Source organism: Lonchura striata, chromosome 3, assembly GCF_046129695.1.
Source record: "Lonchura striata isolate bLonStr1 chromosome 3, bLonStr1.mat, whole genome shotgun sequence".
Classification (NCBI taxonomy): Eukaryota; Metazoa; Chordata; class Aves; order Passeriformes; family Estrildidae; genus Lonchura; species Lonchura striata.
In genome coordinates, this window is record NC_134605.1 from 76,343,710 (window position 1) to 76,364,140 (window position 20,431).

At 35.7% G+C, this 20,431-nt stretch overlaps 1 protein-coding gene across 5 annotated transcripts in view; it reads left to right on the top strand.

Moving 5' to 3' along the window:
* The window catches only part of EPHA7 (EPH receptor A7), a 169,633-nt gene that overhangs the window by 41,717 nt on the left and 107,485 nt on the right, over positions 1 to 20,431 (top strand). For all 5 annotated transcript variants that reach the window (XM_021545314.2, XM_021545348.2, XM_021545324.2 and 2 more), the window contains exons 4-5: positions 12,320 to 12,475; positions 13,343 to 13,678. In XM_021545314.2, coding sequence (XP_021400989.1) covers positions 12,320 to 12,475; positions 13,343 to 13,678 — 492 coding nt within the window. The remainder of the gene's footprint in view (positions 1 to 12,319; positions 12,476 to 13,342; positions 13,679 to 20,431) is intronic.

Consider the following 20,431-nt stretch of genomic DNA (forward strand, 5'->3'; position numbering starts at 1 on the left):
GACATGTTGTTTGTTCAAACGCACTTACAAATCCATTTTCTTATCAGTTCTTTGCTGAACATTTACACAACGGGGTACTGTTTAAATATGAAAATAAACCTTTTATAAAAAAATTGTTTGACCCACCCACCTGGCTTCCATCTGTGATTGTTCTGTCTGTGCAATATGTTGTCTGCTTTTCCTCAGCTTGTTCTTTATCTTTTTGGATGGCTGCTATCTTTGAGCTACTTTATTGCTCCTCCCTATTTTCTCTGTGCTTAGTAGAAAGTGACATTTTCAAATCATAAGGATCAGCCAGGCAGATTTGATACGCTCTCTGCTATAAGACACACTTCTGTTCAGAGTATGCAATTAGTAAAGACAACTTCATTTCACAGTATCACAACTCATGCTGTACTATTTGGAATTAAAGCATTGTGTGAATCCAAGGAGTTTTATCATAAAAACTGGTACAGATAAATCTGTCAGAATTAGCAATGCTTTTCTTACCACATGCTTACTGAAACCCAGAAGTTTCTTCATGTTTTGTTCCAGTTCAGTTTCATATCAGTGCATTACTATAGTAATGCTTTTCTTTTATATTGTTTTTTCATTAAAGGGGAGTTGTGTGTTTGTAATCTCTTAATAAACTGACACTCTAATCTTTAGATAGAGGTTAAATCCATTTTTATTTTAAAGGATTATAGGTAAATTCTTACAAAGACAGTTGCATTTCCAGTCTATGCACTGATAATTTTTTATTCTGTCCTGTGAACCTGGAAGGGAATTATTTCTTAAATAAATTAGATTGTATTTTTTTTGTTTCCTTTCTGGCAGCATTTCTGTTTTTTCCCATTCCAAGCCAAATGTAACTGTGGAGAGCAGTTTCTTTTTTGCATTAAAGTTCCTTCAAAAGCACCACAATGCATTCAAAGGCATGAGCATACTTTTTTTTGAGTAAGTAGGACAATCAGCATTAAATGTAGAAATATCTGAGACCAGGATATGCAAGTAAAGTTATTTTTAGATTCTATAGCACTGTTGTGCTGAAGTGGAGTAATTTCTCTCTTGTGGGTTTTTAGAAGCTGGTCTTTTGTTTGGTTGGATTTGCCTGCTGTATAATGATGGCCTTGAGGAATGTGTTACAGAAACCTGTGAAAATTTTTTTCTGGATTGAGGCCTGGAATGGTAATAGTAGGTCATTGTCCAAAGGAAACAAAAATGTGTTATTAAGTTATTTTTACTTCATTTCAATTGGAAATCTTATAGAGATGCCTGCTTCTATTCTATTTCACAGGAAAGCCCTCCAGATTTATTTCTTGCCAGCCAATTATTAAGCACCATTACGGTTAAATTAAATTAAACATCCACAACAAGTTGACTGTTTCAAAGCTTCAGGAAGAAACAGAACAGATTCATTTGCACCACTTGCTTTACAGAGAACTTTATCCTTGAACCATGGGATCTGAAAGAGATCTGAGATTCCACAAAAAGGCTTTCATTATTTCACAAGGCAGAAAATTATTTAATGAAAAGATTTCAGATTTTCTGAGGCTTTCATAGGAAACTCTTCGATTTTATTTGTATCTGGAGAGCTGTAGGACAGGATTTTGGGGGTTTTTAGCGGGAATCATCGGTGTGAAGAGGGAGTCTGGCATAAAGATAGAATGATTAAGCTTAGTGCTGTTCTCTCCACAGAAGTACAAGAAGCTACTCAGGTTATATTTTTACTACCTTTGCATTTTATTAATGCATTGATTAAACATTGTTGCTGTAAGGAGTGTTTCGACTCCTTTTCTACTTTCTGCTCAATTTTGCAGCCCTTTGCCCCTGTGTTAATGACTTTACAGACACTTAATGGCTGTAGAATAAACTGGATTGGGGAACCAATAAAACAGCACAAAAGTTAGTTTTGCAGTAGTATGTCACAAGGTCTTATACATAAGGCTTTTGTATGAATTATCTTGCCCATATAATTAATTTTCATGTTTTGCAGAAGTAGGTTGCTGTTGTGGAGCTCCTTTGTCAGCGTGTCTACATTGTATTTTGGACATCAGTGTTGAGCATTTGAGCAAAACAGACAGTCTGAGTGCTCAGGCTTTTAGAGGCAAGTGTTATGTGAAGTTCATGGCATCCTGGTAAGGAAAACTTGGCCTAGTATCCTGCTTGAGCCAGCACTATCCCACCCATACCTGTCTATAGATGGGTCGGGCAGGCAGGTCAAGGTATAGGTTCTCCTGGAAGGTTGCAGAGGGGCAAAACCATTCTGAGACAGCCTGACAAATACCCACCTGCAGGCATCTGCAGTTCCTGGGGAAGCATAAGCCATCTGTCCCCTGCAGCCACCACACTTGTTGATTGAGGAACAGCTCTGAAGTATGAAGGGCAAGTTGCAAACCTTGATACTGCACACTTAGATCTCCTTTAGTAGATGTAGCTGACATATTTCAATGATAGACCAAAACTTACCCCTCTTTCTGTTATCTTTCTGATGGTAATTTAGAAGCAACAATCAGAAAAGCTTTCATTGAATCTTCCCTTCACCAGTTCATGTTTCTTCTCCTAGAAGTTTCTCTGCTGCTCACAGGAAGGTAGAATAAGGGTAGCCATGGAGTGGGAGGGTTTTTTGGATATTTGTAAACTGTTTTTGTAAGGTTTGGTGAAAAAACAGTGACACTCTGATTAGAAAATTCTGACAGCCATACTGGCAAGAGTATGGGTGTTCATTTGGCAAGGGAAATGAGAGCCTTTGGGGTGCTTACTAGGCATTAGAGATGCTCATGTCAGGGGACATGTTCACTGCTCTGTATAAAAGGTTGTCATATTGTAGTTGTGTTGGAGTGGTGCTGTGTAATAAGGTTGCTGTTTAGAGTGTGACCGTCACTCTTTGTTTATTTGATTTGAGGTAATGAGGCTAAAAGATTCTAAAATAATAGAGTTTCTTAAAACAATCAATAAGAGTGAAAAAAACCCCAGTCCTACCTAGTACTCAGTACTTTTGCATTCCCCTGTACATTTTTACCTTTAATATCCAGGAATCATAATTATTTAGGTTGGAAAAGACCCTTGAGATCATCATCTCTAACTGGTACCGCAACACAGCCGAATCTACCACTTAACCATGTTCATAAGTGCCACATCTACACATCTTTGAAATGCCTCTGGGGACAATGACTCAACTCCTTCCTTGGGCTGCCTATTCCAATACTTGCAGCCTTTCAGTGAAGAAATTTTTTTCTTTCAGCCAAATTAAACCTCCTCTAGCACACCTTGAGGCCATTTCCTCTTGTCCTGTTGATTGTTACTGAGGAGAAGAGGCTGACCCACACCTCCTTATGACCTCCTTCAGGCAGTTGTAGAGAGCAATAAGGTATTCCCTGAACCTCCTTTTCTCCAGGGTAAACAACTGTGGTTCCCTTAGCTGCTTCTTATAAGACTTATGCTCCAGACCCTTCACCAAGTCTGTTACTTTTCTCTGAACCTGCTTCAGCACCTCAATGTTGTTATTGAAGTGAGTGACCCAGGACTGAACACAGAAGTAGAGGTTAAATATTTTTTTGTTAAATCCAGAGGCCTTTGGTACATTGGAAAGTCAGGTAAGAAGACCCAGAATATCATAGAAATCTTCTTGGCTGGCTTGAAATTTGAAGATTTGTTTTCAAATTATTTAAAAATTATTTTCCAAATGTTTGGTCAGTGATAAGATTTTACTGTATTCTTATTTAGAAAACAAGCAAACCCAAAATATGTGCCTCTCCCCTTCCCAAATTCCATTATTTTCATTACTGTTTTGATGTTTTTCATTCTCTTTCCAAAAAACCCCCAGAAACCTTACTTAAGGCACTCTGACAATACCAAATGCCAAGCATGCTTGAAATGTTAATTTGTATATGGCCAGACAAGGTATGGCTGTACAGAACCTGTGTGAAATCAGAGGAGTTTAGTCACAGAATCTCCCCTGTCAAAAGTCCCTGATGAACTCAGTGAGTTAAGTGGCAATATTGTATAAGCTTCATTGTTTGAGCTATGCCCTAGAATAGGGAAGCAAAAAAGTTAAATCAAAATCTCATTAAAACAATCTGTTGTATTCATTTCATCATCACTGGGTTGAGGTGGGGTTTTTTTTGTTTGTTTGTTTGTTTGATTTTGTTTTTCTATTTTCTTACAACTATTAGAGCTGAATTTTATATGAGTAAAAAAACCCCAAAACTTAAACAAAACCCAACCAAAAAAACCCAACAAAAAATAATTACAGAAATGTGACAAATTTAGCATGAATTTTCACACGTCTGTATAGAAAAAAGCACCACTTAACATCCAAGTTTGCACAGACAATTTCTTTTTGTTACAGCAGTTCTCTGTTGTCTGCTGAGCCATCCAGGGATGTGTTATTCTTCTCAGTTGGGTAATCATACAAATTTCCTATCAGACCATCATAACTTTCACAACATAAGTTAGTTTGTAGTTTTAGATTTGCTGAATTCTTAGTCATTGTAGTTTTAACAGATTCTTTTTCTTTAGTAAAAATTTCAAGAAGTTTTAAAGTGAATATTACCACTTCAGTAAAAGAGGAAGGAACAATAACCAAAACCTAAAGATGCAGAAGCTATAAGCAAATCAAGTGAATTTCCTCATTAATTTTCTGACTGGCTGAGAACCTCTTGAGGAAGACAGATAAAATTTTTACTTCTGACAATACTTCAGGCATTTATTCTTTTTTTTTTTTTTTTTTTTTTTTTTGTGATGAACTTATACCATGTCCTGCAAAGTGTGGAGCATTTCTTCTCAAACTAGCTAATGAGTTGAGCTGTCACTCAGCTCTGAGAAGAAGTACCTTGCAAACCTAATCTTGAGGGAAGGGCACAGTTGAACAAAAGGGGAGAAATAGGAAAAGAATGAATAGGAAAGCCAGAATATCTCTTCTCCTTTAAATTTCTAACTCACCTTTCAGTTTTGAACTCTGTAACAGAGTAACAGAGTTACATAACTCTGCATTTTTAGTGTGTTTGTATCTCTCACATGTTAATTTTCCCCAATTTTCATGGTGGTTTTATATTTATCATTTCCCAGAAAGTTAATGAGAGGCACATGCCTTACCCTTATAAACTGAAAATTTAGAAAAACATTATGTCATAGCCTCAATGCACAACTTTTAACTCACCCAGTTAATTAATTCTCCTCAGAATATTATAATGTGTCTTTAATTGCCATTTAGATGTAGTCTTTCATGTACTGATTCGGAATGATTAGATTCAAAGTAATTTTGCTGTTACAGTATAGTGACATTGGGTATTCTTTGAATTGTAGGATATGTTCTTCAATCTGATTACCTTGTCCTTGTCTATAAATTAGCCAGGAAAACAGCAGAGTACTACTTGGTGCCTATGTTTCTTTGCAGCTAGATAAGTTAAAAAGACACGTGTGATGCCATGCTTGTTTTGGGGGCTTTGTTTTGTTTGGTTTTGGCTTTTTTTTAAACAGATTTATAGACAGGTGAAGCTTTCACTTCATTCAGTAGAAAAATCAGAGCAAGTTACTATTACCTAGCAAGCATTCTCTTTCTGGATCTCTGTTTTTGTGACCAGCAGTATGTAAACATCTCTCAAAAACATTTGGATTTTGGGAAACAAGAGCATTGTAGGCTTAGAAAATGAATATGAGATCTGAGAGGTTTCTGACAGGCAACAACAAACATTTAGTGAATGATGGTATGCAGCCATGGGACAACCCTATTTAGATATGTCATTCACACTATAGCTTAGGCACCATTAAAAATCCTGAGTTTACTCTGAATAAAACATTACATATAGTTCCTCAGTTGAAATACGAATAATCTTTAGATGTTATTGCAGTTTAAAAATCAAGCTAAAATAAACTTCTTTTTCAGTTAGACATTTAGCATTGCATAGTAGTTGGACAAAATACTACAGTCTAAGCTCCTTATAAAACAATATATATTAGGTGCCAGAGAAGGCATAACAGATGCCATCTCTCACTATAAAAGTAATTTACAGTTTCAAACATAGCCATGACTGGAACATACACAAATTATTGGAAAAGGGGATCAGAGGTTATGAAGTCTCTTTTTGTTACTAGATTTCTTGTGTCTAATATTTCACATTGAAATCTGCAGTTGGGAATTGTTTTATAATGGTCCGCTTTCAGTTTATCTAAACTTTTCAGAGACTTCAGCTACGAAGTGCATTTTGCTAATGTGATCTACCAGCCAAGTATCCCGTAAGAGAACAATGCCCCCCAGAACGTTTAAAAAAAATTTTTTTTGACACTGTGAAAGGTTAAACCTTTTGCATTTCTAATGTCTCCCATGCCAAATTGTCATGTGTTCATAGCAGGTTAATACAGAAGGGGGTTGACAAATCTTGCTATAATCACTACCCCATGTTGCTTTTATCCTCGTCTGCTGCTCATTTTGGTTGTGAAAAACCCTAATATATCAGTGACAGGAGGTCTGGATTTGTGGCTTACTGTTATAATTACTCCCACTGAGACACTGTCAATAGGATTAAAATAAAGATTCTAGACCTGTCCATCGTAGATGAGGTCAGCAACACTAGCAGTGGGAGTACTGTTTCTGCAAGCTGTGCTTTTAGTCCTGAGTTATGGAACCGTAGATGTTAATATGAAACAAATATTTGAAAGCTCCAGTGGAGAAAGACCAGCTCTTTTTTTTTTTTTTTTGCATTAGCAAAAATATCCATCTGTAATAAATAATCCTAACAGCATCCATCTATGTCCTGTCCATACATATATGTATGTTAATTTTCAAATGTATCTGAGCCCCAGAGAGTTTCAATTACAGAACAATCCATTTTGCACTTTATAATTAATAAAGTCTTTGCAGCTGCATAACTTCATCCAGGAAACATCTGCACCCACTCTTTGTGTATACATCATTTCTGTGAAAGGAGAGTTAGCTGAATTCTTTTTAGTTTTCTCAGGCTTGGAGAAGGTAGAAAGGTAGGGAGTTGATTAAGATATTGGAAAACAAATCACAAATATGGTGAGTTATACTCACACAGATATTAAACAAATTCTACTCACTACTTATGGAAAAAAATACAATGTATAGGATCACTTATAGTCAACTTAATCAGATGAAGAGAGAAAGGGACCCAGGGCAAACCAGAGTAAATGGATGAGCTCTCTTGCTCTGCTACCACAGTATGTCATCTTTATTCTTATCCTCTTACACCAGTCTACTCTTTTATCATGGGATCAAGCAGTAATTAGTGCAGTCACCTCTTTAATTATTTTCATATAAACTCAAGTTATTATCAAAAGCCATGTTCAGTCAAGTGTCTGACATGCTGAAACAATTGTGGGGCCTTTAAGTCTTAAGCTGAAATGCCACCTGGAAGCCTTGCACTTTGGAAAAATGGAGATTTTTTTAAAACTGTTTATTGTAGTAGCAAATCATTTTCTTGATTAATGTGTCAGTGCCCTATAACTGTTTATTCTTTATCCTTTGTTTATATAAAAATTGTTACATATGTCACTCATAGCCCTCACCGTATTTCATCATTGCTCCCAATTTAAGTTCCCTAGCTATCCTAGACACAAAATGAATCTTATGGTGTTTTATAGTGAAAAAGCTACATAAAATTGAATAGTACTTAACACATCCTTGTTTTCCTTTCTCCTGTCCCACAAGTGGAACTCCAGACTGCTGTTTGTTGCCTTCTACATCTGCTTTCATTCCCTTCTCCAGAAGTCCTTGGACTTTTATTTTTAATAGATATGAAAATAAATATATACATATTTGATCTCCAGCAGGCTGCTAAAGCATGTGATGAGCTCACAGCAGAGAAGCTGCTATTTTTCTCCTTTAGGTGCAGTCAGCAGCTTATGCCACAGATGCGGCATCATAGTTCTTGTTAGTGTGTGTTAATTCCTCAGTATATACTTTTGGTTTTGCAAAATTCCATACTTTACAGTATTTGTGTAGCATCTTAAGGGATACCAAAAATACTGGCTAAAAATGTTTGTGAATGCCCTGACTTCAGCATTTGCTAAACACATTTCCAAGCTGTGCCCTGATGCCACAACCATGCCCAGCCATGTCAGCCCCTACTGTCACCACACATCCTTGTTATGGTTGAGTGCTACTGGATGTACCAGAAGAAAGCAACATAGTCCAAGCCCAGAAAAACTGGTGGCATGATTTTCTGGAGGGTATTTCATTGTATACAGCCAGAATAGTGTACTGCTTTATCTAGGGTTTCCTCAGTCTCAAACCCCAACTCCAGGAAAGCTCTCTTGACCAAGAGATTTTCTTCACATTGTCTTTGTAGTTCACACTGAAACTCTGCCAGCTTCCCAACATGAAAAATCTCAGTTTCATGGAAGAGTTGAGAAGATTTGCTCTGAGGAGCAGCCATGGCTATTGCAGATAAGTAAACAAGTCCATGGAGCTGGTCAGCTCTGAGAGGGTCAGTGATGGACAGTCTCTAAAAGTTCTGAGGCTGAGATATTAAGCAAAGAATTATGCCTTGGCTGAAGCAAGACTTTCTTCTGTATTTATTGTTGATTTTGTAGTATATGGGGAAAGAATTGAAACCTAATTGTGTTGTTTTAAGCTGATTGAGGTCATCAGGTAGGTGCTATTCTGTTTCTTTGTGCTGTCAGTAACATGTAAGGCTTTGGAGCAGCTGTTAGAACAAATTGGGAGCTTCATCTGGGAAGAGCTGTTCTGTTAAATTAGCAGCCGTAAATGACACAAAAGAGTGAATGGAAGAGATTTGTATTTTGTGCTGCCTTTCTCCCCACCTCTGTGCTGCCTTTTGTCATACCCCAGAAGCCCTTCAGTTGTAAAACTATGCTGGATCTTAACTTGCTTGAGGAACATCAAATGAGTTCACATTTTAATCAAATGAGCAGTGATGAGGATGAGAACTACAACATCAGAGTGCCATCTCACCAGTTAAATCCCCCTGCATATCTTTTGTCATTGCTTGAGTTCTGTGCCTTGACTTATGTTTGAGGGTCCCTTTATAGTGAAGAAGTGCAGCTAATGAGTGCTTTTCTGTACTAAAGAAATGAAATATTAAAATGGATGTGATCAAATGTCATTTGAGTTGCCTGAAGCTTTGCCATGAGATACTTTTGTGAGAGAGTAGCTGTAATTTATCACCTTTAGATTTGTGTGTACGGAGCTCTGAGTATTGTTTGGCTACTGTGTTTGTTTTTGGTTTTTTTGCAATTAACATTTTTTAATGTTCCTTATGGAGGTAGCAGCAGTGGGGATTTTATGCCACCTGTCCCTGTAATCTTAAAAATATTACATGAAGCACTAAATTGAATCAAAATATGTACAATTAAAATAGTGTAGAACAAAACAATCCATCTAAATAAAAAAAAATCCACCATGGCAATTTGGCAAGGGAGGACAAAAGGGAATGGAAAAAAGAATCAAACCAGTGTTTTTGAATGATTCTTTCCCATCTGTTATCTGTGTAGCTGACTGGCAAGTTCTCACACCTTCATAAGTGGTCTGTGCAACATCATGTTGGTCGAGTTTTCAGTTGTAGTTTTCTTTTCAAAGACAATGGTATGTGTTAAGAACAGATAAGGACCCAAAGGTCCTCAGTTTTGAAGCAACAGAAATATTCTACTGCTAGTCTGAAAAAAACAATTTTTGTGTGAAATTTAATTTTATGAAGAGAGATGGGAGAATAATTTATTTGCATTCTTCCAATGAGTACCTTTAATTATAGTGCACAGCCTTGCATACCCTCCTTTCTGAAGAACTACAAATTTTTTAAAAGTCTTATTTAAAAGTAATGTTTTCATACTGTTAAAAAATTCAGTTCAAGAATTGCATTTCTAGGATTTATAAGTTAAGGAGGTGGTTATTAAATGTGATCACAAGCCTCTTAGTGGACAAAAAGCTAATGGAATGGTAGCATGATATGAATGCCTGAACCTTCTGCCTGTGTTATGCTGTGCAGGAGAATAATTGGCTTTCAGTCATGTAAAGTAGTCACAGACACTCAGATCCTTTGAACTCTAATAAGAAATGCACACTTACATTAAATAGTGAGTGACTAAGCATATAAATGTCTTGATCAAGTCATCAGCAAAAAAAACCCCAAAAACTGAAAAGGAGTTTTCTGTTTACATTTTTTTATTTCTGTCTGAAATCTTTATTTTACTCTCTGCATCTTTGCCGTGTAATGTGCCCTGCTGAGAAGGACAGACTGGAAACTCAGTGGGGATCTTTGCCTTTTAAGTTACTCTTTGCTTTGCACAGGACTACATGTTGGAAGTTCCGGTGTATTTGTCCAGTGTTTTGTTTGGCATAAGAGGAACATGACAATTTAATAAAGGCAGGAAACTATTCTTTAGTAATTTTAGGTACATATCTATTGCAAGTACTAAAAAAGCAGACAGAAGTTTAAATACATATCTTAATGTACATGTATACAAATCCATTCAGCTTTTGTGCACTTCAGTCAGAAAGTTCTGAAAAAACCTTGGATGAATTTATAAAAGTCGAATTTGCCGCAACTATGAATTCACAGGTCATGTTTATCTAAAGTGCTTCTCCAAAATTCTTTTTGTAGTCTTTTCCAAATAGCATATATAACAGCTTCTGTGGCACAATCAAGCTATAGCAGATTTTACATCCAGGATTAGATTTTCTTCTAATGCAAACTTGTGCCCCTTTGTCAAAATCAAAAGCTACAAGCTTTGCATGCTAATTGGCTCTGCCAAATAATTTAGTTTCCATCCACTGGGGTTTTTTTTAGCACAACCAACTTTAAATGGTATGGCTATTTTAAGCATACTTTTCTTTAAAAACTTAGTATATTGATAGAGTAATAGACAGCGGGAATTTCCAGCTGGTGTGATCCACTGTTGATTTACATAATTAATCAGCTTTTATCTATTGTTGTCTTAAGTATTGCTGTATTTATTTTTTTTTTTCTCTGTTGCATAAAATTAATCAGACTAATATAACTGATGTTGCTTTAGCAAAACTATGGGTCCAGTCCAAAGGCTATTAAAGTCAAAGGTACTCCTCATTGACTTAGTGAGCTTTGGATAAAGTTCATTGTTTTCATGCTCTTTCCGTCACTGCAGTACCAGACAACTGAAATAACTGTTCCAAATATCAGTGTCTTTTGATACTTTGCATTTCTGTTCTGAGAAAATATCCAAGCAAATATGAATGTAACCAAAGTAAATTCTCTCCCTCTGAATACAGAATGACTATTTAACTAGCTTTAATATTTTGATACCCAGTACAAAGTTTCATGTGCTGTCCCTTTCCTTTGCATACAGGGGATGGCTTAAGAGGGTTATACTGTCTATTAGGGTTGGAAGAAAAAAAAAAAAAAGGGTCAAATAGTCTAGTTGAAAATACTTCTGCTTTAGTAGAAGGTTCTGGAGTACTTTTGTGTTTTGTTTTGCATGTTGACAGTGTTTGTAGGTTTGCCTGTAACCTCAATGCTGAAATTGAGTCTTAATCTGTTTTCAGTTTTAGTGTTGTTTGATCCTCTTCCTTATTCCCTACAGTTTTCATAGTTTATACATTCTTAAGCTGTCTGTCTAGGTTGCAGTACTCCGCTTGCAAGTCTAATGGCCAACCTGTTTCATGTGTGTTTTTGCCTCGGCAACTGTGGCAGTAGCTACAAGAAGTATTTCTAAACTTCAGAGCTGTAACACAACATATTTTTTAATTTCATGGGTTCACAGTGAGCAAACCAAAGTAAGAAGTTCTCTTGTATGCATGTTTCCTACTGTCTATCTTTTGTCTTTTCCTTGAAAGTTTTAGTAAGTTAATTTCATCTTTTAAAGTCATCTTTTAAACAAATGTTCGTGCCTCATTCTTTCCTCAGGATCAGGGTTTGCTGCTGGGTTACAGATTCTTAGGGTTTCTGAGATCAGAGAAGAAAAAATTTTGCTGCAAAACAACTATTCCAGATACCATGAGCACTTCAGTGGCCTTACAGGAGATCTCTAGAGTGTTTTCCTTTGTTTAGGCCTATTGGAGGCATCCAGATATTTCACACCATTATTGTACCCTTCTTTGGTGAAAAACAGATGTTTTTTGTATTTATGTGGCCCTCTGTTTTAAAATATTGTACTGCCAGCTGTTGAAATATATATATAATATATACTTGAACTCATGAAAATGCCACAAAATCATTAACAGCATCATCTGAAGAAAAAGAAATTGTGCACATATCTTGCTTGAGCCAACCTAACAGAATGGGCAGTTTAAATGTCTACAGAAATGTGTACTTCATGTGACAGAAACAGAAAAAGGCAGAAGTCCCTGCAAATCTAAATCTTAATTTGTTTTGTTGTGCTTTAGCTTGTGGCCGTGGGTTCTACAAATCCTCCTCTCAAGATCTGCAGTGTTCCCGCTGCCCTACTCACAGCTTCTCTGACAAGGAAGGATCTTCCAGATGCGACTGTGAAGATAGCTATTATAGAGCACCTTCTGATCCACCATATGTCGCATGCACAAGTGAGTGAGTCATGAATTTAATAGTAAAGGACATTGCTTAACCAACCAGGTGCAGCCACTTGCAGTGAGTAGTTTTGTCTGGCTTTTCCTGTGTTTGAAAAGTACATTTGCAATGGTAAAAGAAAATGAAAGGCAGAAAAAGGGTTGTCAGTGAATACAGAATCAGGATAAATATAATTTTCAAGTTTGCTTAGTACAGCTTTGGAAAACATTGCATGTTGCATAAGTGCATAACTCACTATCATAGATATCATACAGGCCCAGTTCTCCCTAAATTGTCGCAGACAATGTACGTTATGTCATATAATACCAAAATTAGTAATGTGAAAAATGAAAAGTAGCCTCTGTGGAACTACACTTTGATTGAACTGTAATTGGGTCTGACTTAACCTTCTAACTGCAAATAGATTGGCCTACACAGATTGGTGGTTCAAATAGTGGAAGTCTCCTAAATCCAAAACATCACTAAATGTCTCTGTAAATCATATCAGAGCTGATAAAAAAAGACTACATGCAGCTTGTGCAGCATGTTTAAAAGACATGAACAAATCCCATATGTGGAAAACCTGTAAAGAAGAACTTTTGAGGTATATTAACCATTCCTTTTAATTACACAGAACAGAAACAGCTAAAATCAGTTGCAGTAAATATACAGACAATTGTTATTCTAATGTCTTAATGAAAAATAAATAAAGCTCTTACCAAATGAGTTCAAGAAAGCTTTTATGCAGCCTGTACTAAAAATAATGAAATGTTTATGTGAAGAAAAATGCTTCAAGTGTTTTCTATCACAGTAATTAAAATGCTACCTGTGTGTCCCGCTGTGGTTTTGTGTAATTACCCTGGACTTCTTTGTGTATTATGTAGGACCTCCATCTGCACCACAGAACCTAATTTTCAATATCAACCAGACTACCGTGAGTTTGGAGTGGAGTCCTCCTGCTGACAATGGGGGAAGAAGTGATGTGACCTACCGCATTTTGTGCAAGAGGTGCAGCTGGGAGCAGGGCGAGTGTGTTCCCTGTGGGAGTAACATTGGATATATGCCCCAGCAAACTGGATTAGTAGATAACTATGTCACTGTCATGGACCTGCTAGCTCATGCTAACTACACGTTTGAAGTTGAAGCTGTGAATGGGGTTTCTGACTTGAGTCGTTCCCAGAGGCTTTTTGCAGCTGTCAGTATTACTACTGGCCAAGCAGGTAAGTTTTCATCACTTATGAATCTCAGCACTGTGAGACTGAGAGAAATTTGGAACATGCAAGCTAGAGATGCAGTAAATCAGGAGCATGTTTAGTGTGTTTTGGCTCATTAATCTTTTTATCTTGCCAGCTATTTAATTTGGGCTTATAGTATTTCAGGATAACCTGTCCTGTTTCTTGGCCTCAGGATTGCTTTCAGAAAGCATTCACAAAAGACTTAAAGAAGATTCACAGCTTTGTTATTAAATAGAATTTCTTAACTTAGGAACATTTTTTTGGTTTTGTTCTTATTTCATTGTAGTTAATTCCCTAGTATCTGAAGATAAAAAATAGATGTGACAGTTTTATACAGACTTCCTTTTTGAATTTTTTAAACATGTATGGGAGTTCTAGTTCACTGAAAGATTATTTGGATTTCTGATAGTTTTCAGTGTTAATGTTTTCCCTCAGGGCAATATTTCTGATTTATCTTATATTTCCAGATATTTGATTATGAGATGCAATGAGAATGTGATGATTATTCTTTGTTTCTTCTATTTATCATAATCTGACAGGTGAAATGTCAGGGGAAATAAAATCAAACCAGCATATCACCCCAGGGAAAAAAAAGGCTTTCGTTTTCTGCGGCTGAATGAAAAAAAAAAAAAAAAAAAAAAAAGACTTCTCAAATTTAGGTTTCCAAACTGGCCAGTTGCTTGTTGATAAAATTACAGACAATAAGTGTGCCGTGGTCTTAAAGAGAGGATAGTAAAGCTAACCTTTTGTAATTTGAACAATCTTAAACCAAATATTATTTGCAAGATCTTGCTTTTGAAGAAATATCGTAAAAGAAAATATAAAGTGAATATCTAATGTGATGCTTCCTGTAAGACTAATATTTTAAAGGATAATACTTATATTGTGGAGGAAATTTCAATGACTGAATCCTGGTGTTTTTTTTTTTTTTAGTGAAGTAAAAATGATCCCCTAAAATAATGTTTTGAGCTAAGAGCAAACTCACCAAACAGGGTACACAAACAGTAAAAACTGTAGTTATTTTGTACTTTAATGATAGTAATCTCAAAAAATAAAATAAGGGACAAGAAATTTAGTTCAAAACCTTCCTTCCTTCCCCCCAAATTTAGGACAGTTGATATGGTTGTTCAAGTTAGGCTGGAGTATTTAATCTCTCTATAGTGCTTTTATGGATTCCAAGTGCACATTTTATATTATTTTGGAGCCATCTCTGTGGCTGAAAGGATTGGTCTCTGTGTCCATTCAGTTCTTGAAGTTTCTGATGAGATTTTCAGCACAGAAAACTTACCCTGAGACTATTTTTTTACCACAGATGATATTATTTTGGCACCTTGATTTTTCATCTTCAAAATAATTCTCCAAACATGCACAGGTGGACAGTGTTCTGCTCTCTGTAGATGACTGTACAGAACTATCACATAAAGAAGAGGATTTGGAGTTTTTCCTATTTAGCTGAATCAAATTGGCTTTACTTTATGTGCTTTGATGGTTCAGTGGCACACAAGGTAAAGGAAGAAACAATGCAATTTAGTGACTAGTATCACATCTCAAGAGGATGAAAGAGCCTTAATCAGAAGTTTGTTGTGTTATCTCCAAGATAGCTCATTATAGTTCATTATTTTGTGTTGTTGTAGTCATGGATTTTTAGGGTTTTTATTAGGCCAGAATATATAATGTGGTTATCCTGTGCTATCTTCTACATAACACAAGTTATGTGATTTTATGAAATGATTCTCACATCAAGGCCAGAGATGTTAGTGAAACTGTATCTTGCATATATATTAGAGGCAGCATCTAGACTTTACTAATTATTTAAAGTAATCAAAAATCTTCAACCTCCTAGACAAGCTTTGTAAGACCATGAAGAAGGAGATCTGACTCTGTTCCTTCCCTACGTTCTAGTTTCCTGTGGGATTATGTACAGACCAGCATTTCACAGGATTTGACACTGTGTAGAGAAAGGGTATGACTGAAGCTTTGCCTGTTTAGCACTTCTGAATATAAAGATTTAAAAGCTTCCAATTTGGCATCTAAAAGGAATGTATGTGGGGGACAGATTTTGGAAGAAAAAAATGGCTTTAAACTCTTTTTGTTGCAGTTTTCTCTGTAAAATGAAGGTAACCTTCACTTTTCCTTACCAAGCTTTTCAAGATTTTCTGATTAGAAGTGCCACATAAATGCAGCTTTTTTTTTCCCCACAAAATTACAAAATTTGTGTTAAAGAAGAGATAGACATTCAGAACAAATGCATTTAGCAAAAGGAAAGACCTCTTCTAGTTATTTTTGCAACAGCATGTTTTGGATCCTAATACTGGTTTCTTTGGTTTCTCAAGGAGGAAAATATTTTAGGTGGAACAGATTGATGACTATAATTGAACAGAAAGAGACTAGTTGCTCAAAGCAAACTGTTATGCTTCTGTGTTTCTCTTTTATTTTACTATAGAGAGAAAGAAAATGTTGGATTTATTTATAGCCAAGTAAACTAGGATTCATGCAGCTCTCATTTGTTCCTGTGTGACTGTTCTATGCTTCTGGAAAAACTGACTTTTTCTATGCCCATATTGCTTTTTATGTGTGTAAATGTGTCTAACTAAACCTTCTTCACAAGTTATTATGCTAACACAATAGGTGGCTATATATAATTACTGGGTTCACCAGTTGCACAGAGGATTGCAATGAGATTTTCCCTTTGTAGTTTTGGTTTAATTGAATTGCTCCTTTGTGGCCATAGTCACAAAATTCAAATAATTGTGTAATGATAACAGGAAATTATTGATAAAAGAATGGGGTTATAGAATATATTCAGTGTTTCTTCGCCCACATGGAACAAGCTTCTGATGAGACAAAGAGAGCATGCCACATAAAAGAACCAGGTGGTGGATAAAAACCTATTTATATTTGTGGAAATAACACAATAAAATGACTGCAAGTGGGTAGGTATCATTTCACATCTCTTATATATATACACGTATGACACATTGCTGTTCATTCCTTGTTTAAAAAAGACTTTGTGACTAGGCTATCAGTTGTCATATGGTATGTTTTTGTGCCTCAGCCAAGAACCATGAGGCCTTTGGTTTTGCTTTGTTTTCTTCTTTTTGACAAGATTAAGTACACAAAGTCCCCCAGGAGTAAACCATCTTGTTTCATATCTTGCCTATCCAGCGTCATATAAAGAATACAGGGTGTCATCCCAGTACTGCAAGCTGATCTAGGAGAACCCCTGCATCCTTGTAGAATTCAGATTTGCATGTAACTAAGCTCTAATTATAAAGAGCTGCACCTGGTGAACAGCTGACAAGCACTATCTTTGCAAGGATGAGTTTTTAGCAAAAATAAAATTGGTTACTTCCCTGAGAAGATATTTCCCTTTACAGTTGTACTTGTAGTTCTTTTGGATCCATCAAATTCCTTCCCAAATTTTACATTTTTTCCATACAAGACCCAGAAGGTGAATGGAAATTGGGTAGGTTTCACTGCAGATGAATATTTGCTGTATTTTGGATTTCATGCATTTTCATTTTACAAAATTTGCTTCAATAACAATTTTATAATTTTTCTGTTGACATTTTTGCAAAGATAGTGTGTTTTTAAAACTATCTTTCTGCATCCTTTCCTCTAGAATTTTTCTGAATGAACAATGGACTCATCTCTGGTAAAGTGTTATATACACCCAACCTATGCTGGCCTTGATAAAACTTAGGATATTTTGAAGGAATACCAAAATTTATCAGGGTTTGAGAAAATTTAAGTATATGTCCTGAGCCAATTTAAATTGTCTTTATATTCATTGAAAAGAAAAATCATATCCAAGGGGACACTCATCGTGCCTTATTATCATAACTTAAGACAAATAGAAGTTAATATGTAATGCCAATAACTGTTCCTAAATGTACTCATTGCTCTTGTGCATGGAGCACTTGCTAATGCTTGCTGCTTCTTCACAGCAAGAGAAGGGTGCCCTATAGCACTCTTAGGTCATGCTGTGCCTTTGGATGCACTTAATGCTGACAACTTCAAGTGGTTAAAAAACTGCTTCAGTTCCATCACCAAGGCTTACTCTTGAAAAACATTTTTTTTAGTAACAATTTCCTTTGTATTATATGTTGATTTGCTGCTATTCCATTTTTGCATCTTAGAGTTCAATTTTGAGACCTTTTCTTACAAAAAAAAGCAGATCCCAAATTTCACAGTTAAAAAAAAAAAAAAAAGGAAGCCAAATTTGTCAAATTGGCATTATCCCAGCAACTTGAACTGAAAAAAAAACATTACATGCTATAAAAGCATGACTGCTAGCAGCAGCACTGTTGATTTACATGACAAAAAAAAAAAAGGTTGAATGCATAAAGGCAAATGCATTTTGCATTTGGGTTTGCATTTTGCAAAGGGTTCTGCCTTCTTATGTAATTCTGAAGTCTTTCTAAATGAGAGTGACACTTCACATTCTCTCATGTTACATTCTCCTTTCATTCTTCCTGCTTATAATTTTTCTTTTGTCTTGTTTCTTTACTCTTTTTCCCCAGCTTTCAATTAGCCCTTCTCATTTTTTAAAGTCTCTTCTTTCATAGCCTGTACACTACTGACCATCTATTTATTTCCTGTTCCTGTCAGTTTCACTTAAACCTGACTTTTCTTCAGCGATGAACTGTCCCCCAGCAGAGGCAGCAATCAAAAAGATGGATGCCTGCAGCTTTCCCAGTCACTATGACTTCAGTGCTCGAGTCCTATTCTCACTTCCCTCCTTTCCCCAGGCCATTTTGGTTTCTTCCCATTGTGCCACCAAGTTGTTTTAATCTCCCTTCATCTACATCTTCCATCCAATGTTCACTTCTGGTGCTACATGACAGCTTCAGAGTTCAACTTAACCTTTTTTCAATATTTTCCCATTTCAGTGGACTTCCTTTAGCTCTAGGTTTCCTTGGTTATTTCCTGATAATGACTTTTTGAGCTATGCTTCTTCTCTTATTGTCCAACTGTAGACTAGTTTTTGCACATTAATATGGCTATATCATCAGTATATTTTTTTAAAAGCAATGCCTCATGTAAAAAGAATTCAGATTATAAAAAATAATGTTTTCTTTTTACCAAAAAGTGTTTTACCTGTTGAGCTGGGGGAATTATTTTACAAAAAGTCACTTTTCAAATGTAATAGTCACTAAATGCTTTCATTAAAGTGAGGTTTTTAGAAACCTATATTTGATGATGACTGCATTTGGGTTACCTTTTTGCTTATGTTCTTAATGGGAGCTATATGGATGTCTGTACTTGTTCCTAATAATATTTAAAATATATTTTAAGATTTAAAAAAATTTTCCTAGACCAGTAGGCAGAGAGCATAGCAGTCTAAGTGTTCTGCACTCCATGGTCATCAACTAAAAAGGGAAAAAATAGGGTAGAAATTAGTTGCATATGGTAGTTATTATTCTTGTACTTTTTTGGCTATCTTTTCAGTACATTAAAAGAATGGATTGGGTTATTTCTGTGGAGCTAAGACTGCCTATTGATCTGCAATCACATTACTCTGAACTAATATCACAGTTTTTTTTACAGGAGGTGATAACTGAGTTTATGCCTGAATTAAACTGATGGATAAAAACTTGATAAGAATCCAGTCTCTGTATAGCAAATACCATCAGATCAAGGAAAGCAGTTTGTTCATTCAGTGATTATATCAGGTCATATTTAATATTGTGACATCCACAAGGTTATAGAGATACTACAGAATTGCAAGGTTGGAACATTATTATTAGATTATTAAAAGTTAGATTTTTCTTCAGGAGTTTCATAAGATAGGAAACATCTGAGTAGGATATAATATGGTATGGCACATGTATTTGAGAGTTTCAATGATATTTTATGTACAGACACAGAATATGTATATTCACAAAAATTTTGCAATGACAAGCAGAATGTTTTATAAGAAACTGTACCACAGAGCAGCTAATTGAAATTAATTCCTTTTTTTTCTACTATTTAGTCCTAATTTGTTTCAATATTTTTCACTGAAAGATAAGAGAGATTAAAAGCAAGCAGATGATAGCTGTGTTGCTTAGGGTCTGATCCTGCACCGCTGAAGTCAATGGAAGCTTTGTCATTGACTTCAATAGGAGCAGGATTTGAACCTTATGCTCTATCAGAACACACAGGAACAAAAGCAATGGGCGCTCTGTCATCCTGAAAGCAAACTTTAACTTCATATAACATTTGGAGTGATATCCCTCTATCAGGGTTTTGCACATCAGTTTGTGACTGAATGTAATTTGGATTTCAATTTGGATTTTTTGTATAGCTTACTAAAAATACATTGCTGCTGGTTTTTTTGCTTGGGTGTTTTTTTTTTTTGTTTGTTTGTTTTGTTTGTTTTTATTCTGTTTTTTGGGTTTTTTGTTCGTTTTGTTTTGTTTTTTTTAATGGATATCAGAACTCTTGCCTGTCCAGCCCTATCATAAAAGCTATTTTGGAAGGGATGTAATAATTTTTGCTAAGAAACTAATTTTTTTCTATAAAGACTATGTGAATTTTACAATAGTTAGAAGTGAAAATAATGGGAAGCTACACTCTAGTGTAACTACAGAAAGATTAAGTGAAGCTTCAGCTTCACAGAAACAGAGCTCCAAATTAGAAATGGTTTTATTAAGCTATGTATGTTGAATGTTTGGTGACAACCTGCTCGGAGAAGCATGACAGCCGCAGGGCTATTGACTTTCCTGTGCACTGAGCTATTGAAAAAGCAGGCTA